General features: G+C 59.9%; 1 protein-coding gene across 1 annotated transcript; it reads left to right on the forward strand.

Annotated features, from left to right (window-relative positions):
- The first annotated feature begins 1523 nt into the window (after nucleotides 1–1523).
- Nucleotides 1524–3285, forward strand: LOC114070329 (growth/differentiation factor 15-like). Its single transcript, XM_027907675.1, has 2 exons — nucleotides 1524–1845; nucleotides 2504–3285. The coding sequence occupies exons 1-2, from the start codon at nucleotides 1524–1526 to the stop codon at nucleotides 3283–3285; spliced, it is 1104 nt and encodes a 367-aa protein (XP_027763476.1).
- The last annotated feature ends 893 nt before the right edge of the window (nucleotides 3286–4178 follow it).

A 4178-nucleotide genomic window follows, 5' to 3' on the forward strand; every position in this document is an offset into this window, starting at 1 on the left:
TGGAGGGATGGATAATGTCCCACATGTGGCAGCAGCAGGATGGTGCTCAAATCCACATGGGATGAAGCCCTGGAGATGAATAAACCAGGCTGCAAGGTTTCCCTGGGAGCCACACATGGCGTTTCACCTGAGCTGGATGCCCTGGGAAGAGAAAGATTCCTGTTTTTACTCACCCATCCCACTGCAAGGGTGGATCCAGAGCCGGGCAGCAGAGCCAGAGCTGGATCAATCCCCTCCACACGATGCTGGTCATCCTGACAAACTTCTCCTTTCCCGGGTTTTAGGGTGAAATGTTTGCTCTTGGCTTTGCCTCAGGCAACCCCTTGAGAAATCGGGTGAGAAAAGCCCGAGGAGGAGCAGGGGATAAACAGCCTTAAACCACGGGATTACTGCAAGCACGTTCACCCCCTGGCAGGAGCACAGCTGAAGGACCAGGCACTTGGATCAACTTCCAAGACATTTGGGAACGGCCTCGCCTGCCCTGGGAGGACCTGCCGGTTTCCTCACCCCACCGGCTGCTCCTCGCCCTCCCGCTCGTGTTTTTCAGGTCCAAGCATCCCCGAGGAGAAGGTGGGGAAGACGGGTGGTCCTGTGCCACCCTCTGTGGCTTGTTCCCACCGTGGATTCCCTCCTCCCCAGCCCCGGTCTGGCACGGCTCTGCCCGGCACACGCGGCCCGGCTGGATAGGTGCCAGGCTCCATCCCGACCGGCTCCGGTTTGGATGGCGATGATGTAACCCGGCCCCACGGTTGCTTCAGAAGGACACGGGACACGGGATATGCCCACCCCCCCAGGGCCACACCTGCCCGGAGGAGCCAGTGCCATCAGCCGGTTCGGTGGGACAAGGTCCAGTCGGGGCTGATCCCATCCCTCCCGCGGGCACGAGCCCGGCACGAGCCCGCCAGCCCAGCTCCTCTTCCCGGCCCCATTCCCGCCTCGGCGGGATTTTGGGAAGGGGCTGCGTGTGACTGGATCGGCCCCTTGTGTGACAGAGGGGCGAGGCGACAGACAGGGAAGGTGGCTGAGGACGCAGGGAGGGACAAGACATTCTGGAATGGAATGCTGCTCGCGGCGCTCCTGCCTGCGCTGCATCCCCTCTCCATCACCCGCCCGGTGGAGATGAGGGGGATTCCCCCGGCCATGCGATCCCGCAGGGAAAACGGGAGGTGGAAGGCGGAGTGTTTGTAGCAGAGAGAGAGTATTCCAGACTTTTTTATCTCCACAACTGCAAACCAGCTTGCAAAATCACCGGAGCTCCCGTGCGAAATCGCAGAGCTCCCGTGTGAAATGCCAGATCTCCAGAGGAGAGATTCCTGCCGGGAGTTTACTCTGTCACGCACGGCAAGTCCCGGACAGGGTGGGGGGGAAACGGGGGGGGCGGGCAAAGTTCGGCTCCTATAAAATCAGGTCTGGTCCAGTTCATTCATTCCCCTCTCAGCATCTCCGACAGCGGCACGTCCAGCCTCTGCACGAGATTTGGGAGCAAATCCTGCCCCGGGAGCTGCAGGATGCCGAGGAGCGCGATGCCGAGAGCGCTGGGGGATGTCTGGGCAGCCCTCACCTGCCTCCAGCTCCTGCTGCTCCTCACCGCCGTGGATTCCCGGCCCCTCACGTGGGACCAGGACAGGTTCCAGCTGGAAGCCGTCAAAAAGGGGATCCTGGAGAGGCTGGGAATGCCGGCTCCCCCCGTCATCCGGCACCAACTGGACCAGGAGAGCATCCGGAGAGCGCAGCAGCTCTACCAGCAGAAAGTGGCGGAGCTGGCAGGGAACAGGAGCCGGGAAGATGGTGATGAGGAGGAATCCGTGTCCAGGACCCGGCGTTTGCACCGCCTGACCCCCATCTGTAAGTGGCTCTTTGTCATTCCTCGACCTTCGTCCCCCCGGGACACGCAGCGTGTCCCGCAGTCGGGCACTGTCGGGACATGACCGGGCATGCAGCACGGTGGCAACGGTCATCCTTATCCCGCGGTTTCCTTAGCCCTGGAAGAGGGGAGGAGCCAGTATCGGAGCTGTTTTGCTTAAAAACACCAAAATCAGGGAGCTTGGGATGAAAGGATTTAATCAGCGGAGCGGTGGCAGCTCGGGGGGCTCGGAGTGGGGCTCGAGGGGGTCTGGGGGTGAGTGGAGGGGAGGTGCCATCCCTCGACCCCCAGCATGAGCTCGAGTTCGGGGAGGTTTATCTGAATCTGGGGGGATTTGGGGGAATATTCTGCTCCTGCTGCTTGGGCTGGTGGGGGGATGGCAGGGGAGTGGGGTGGGGGTGCCCCAAGGCAGGGTACCCGCTCTGGCACCAGGAAAACCGAGACCCTCCATCTCGGGGGTCCCTGGAGATGGTGGGTCCTGAGTGATCTGAGGATCTGAGGGATGAACTTCCAGCACCCCTGGGGATTTAGGGGATTCCCCGGGAGCGGTGCTTTGGCTGCCTGAGCGGAGCTGGTCACAAGCCTGAACTGGCTGAGACCTGCTGGCTCTTACATCATCTGTCCCCTCTGTCCCCTCAGTGCTGCGCTGGCCGGACATCCCGCAGGGACACGGGGACTCCCAGGGACACCGGGACCCAGAGGGACACCAGGACGCCCGTGGTCCCTACCGCTACCACCTCCTGCTCTCCCGCACCGAGGAATTCCAGCGGCAGCTCCGGGTGGTTCAGGCGGAGCTGAAACTCTTCAAGCGGTCCCTGGAAGTGCCCCCCCGGGTCACCATCTACGCTCTGCAGGGGGATGAAGAGACCCCCCAGCTCCTGCAGAGCCAAGAGCTGGACCCCGATTCCCAGAGCCTGGATGTGACAGCAGCCATCCAGCCCTGGGCGGAGGGTCCCGAGGCCACCCTGAGCCTGGAGCTGGACTTTACAACAAACGTCTCGGCTGCCCTGGCCACCTCGGAGGGGGGAACGCTGGTGCTGGAGGTGGAAACCCAGGAGAACTCGGCTCGGGGGGCCAGGAGAGCCCGGGGGCTGGAGGAGGAGTGCGGGAAGAGCGACGGGAAGTGCTGCCTGAAGTCGCTGAAGGTTTCCTTCCAGGACATCGGCTGGTCCGACTGGGTCATCGCCCCCCACAGCTACTACATGAGGTTCTGCGAGGGCTCCTGCCCCCACAACTACAAACCGGCCAACATGCACGCCCAGATCAAATCCCGGGTGCACTCGCTGTCCAAGGCCGCCCCCTCGCCCTGCTGTGTCCCTGCTGGCTACGACCCCATGGTGCTGATGCACTACGACGGCGAGGGCAGGCTGGTCTCCAGCGTCTTCGAGGACATGCTGGTCACCGGCTGCCACTGCGCCTGACGGCATCGCCGGTGGCTCCAACCGGGGTGTGTCACTGCCCGGGTGAGGCCTCCTGGCAGCTCCAGCATCCCCAAAATTCAGACTCCGTGGCATTCAGTGCCTCCAAGCCAGCCCCTACTCCCCCCCCCCATCTTGCTCAGCCCCAAGAATCTCCAGCTTCAGCATCCCAAAATCCAGACCCTCTGGCATCAAATGCCTTCACAACAAACCCATCCTCAGTGTCCAGAGTAGCCCCAGATTCTCCAGCTCCACTCCTGGGGTCTTCAGCTCCACTGCCCAACTCAGCCCTGGGCTCTCCAGTTCTGGATTCCTCTCCACAATAACATATTCCCTCCTCTCTTATTTAAATCCATATTTTATTTATTAAATCCATATTTTATTTATTAAATCCATATTTTATTTTATCTTCCCACCTGAGATACCCCAAAGGGGCCGGGGTGGGTCTGCCCCCTGGGTGTCCACATCCCACTCCATCCCTCCTTCTCTGCTCTTATTTATTTACAGAATAATAGAGTAAGACTTTTTTATGGAACCCCCTTATTTATTTCTAACTTATTGTATTTTATAGCAAAACAACTTTTTTCTGGGGGGGGGTGGGGGAACAAGGTTCTTTTTTGTATTTGTATTTTATGTATATAGGAAGGATATAATGATGTAAATGAATAAAGTGATGGGAATTGGGATTCTGGCTGCTCCTCTTGCACCGCTGGTTGGCTGGGGGTCTCCAACCAGAGCTCCTCAGCTCCCTTGGGATCTGACTCCATAGGGATCTGCTGGTAAATCCTCGTGGCTTCCCAGTGCCATCCTGCCAGCGTGTGAGTAATGTCTGGGCTCTGCTCCAGAGACCTTTGAGCTGTCTCTGTGGCCTTGGGATGGGTGTCGGGCACAGCCTT

Source organism: Empidonax traillii, unplaced genomic scaffold (assembly GCF_003031625.1).
Source record: "Empidonax traillii isolate 1590-97213 ecotype Southwest subspecies unplaced genomic scaffold, ASM303162v1 scaffold1520:size120376, whole genome shotgun sequence".
Lineage (NCBI taxonomy): Eukaryota > Metazoa > Chordata > Aves > Passeriformes > Tyrannidae > Empidonax > Empidonax traillii.

Excerpts from the sequence above, each read along its gene's own strand:
- LOC114070329 (XM_027907675.1), top strand. The coding sequence starts at position 1,524 with ATGCCGAGAGCGCTGGGGGATGTCTGGGCAGCCCTCACCTGCCTCCAG. Across the intron at positions 1,846-2,503 it reads GCACCGCCTGACCCCCATCT|TGCTGCGCTGGCCGGACATC; the intron begins GTAAGTGGCTCT and ends CTGTCCCCTCAG.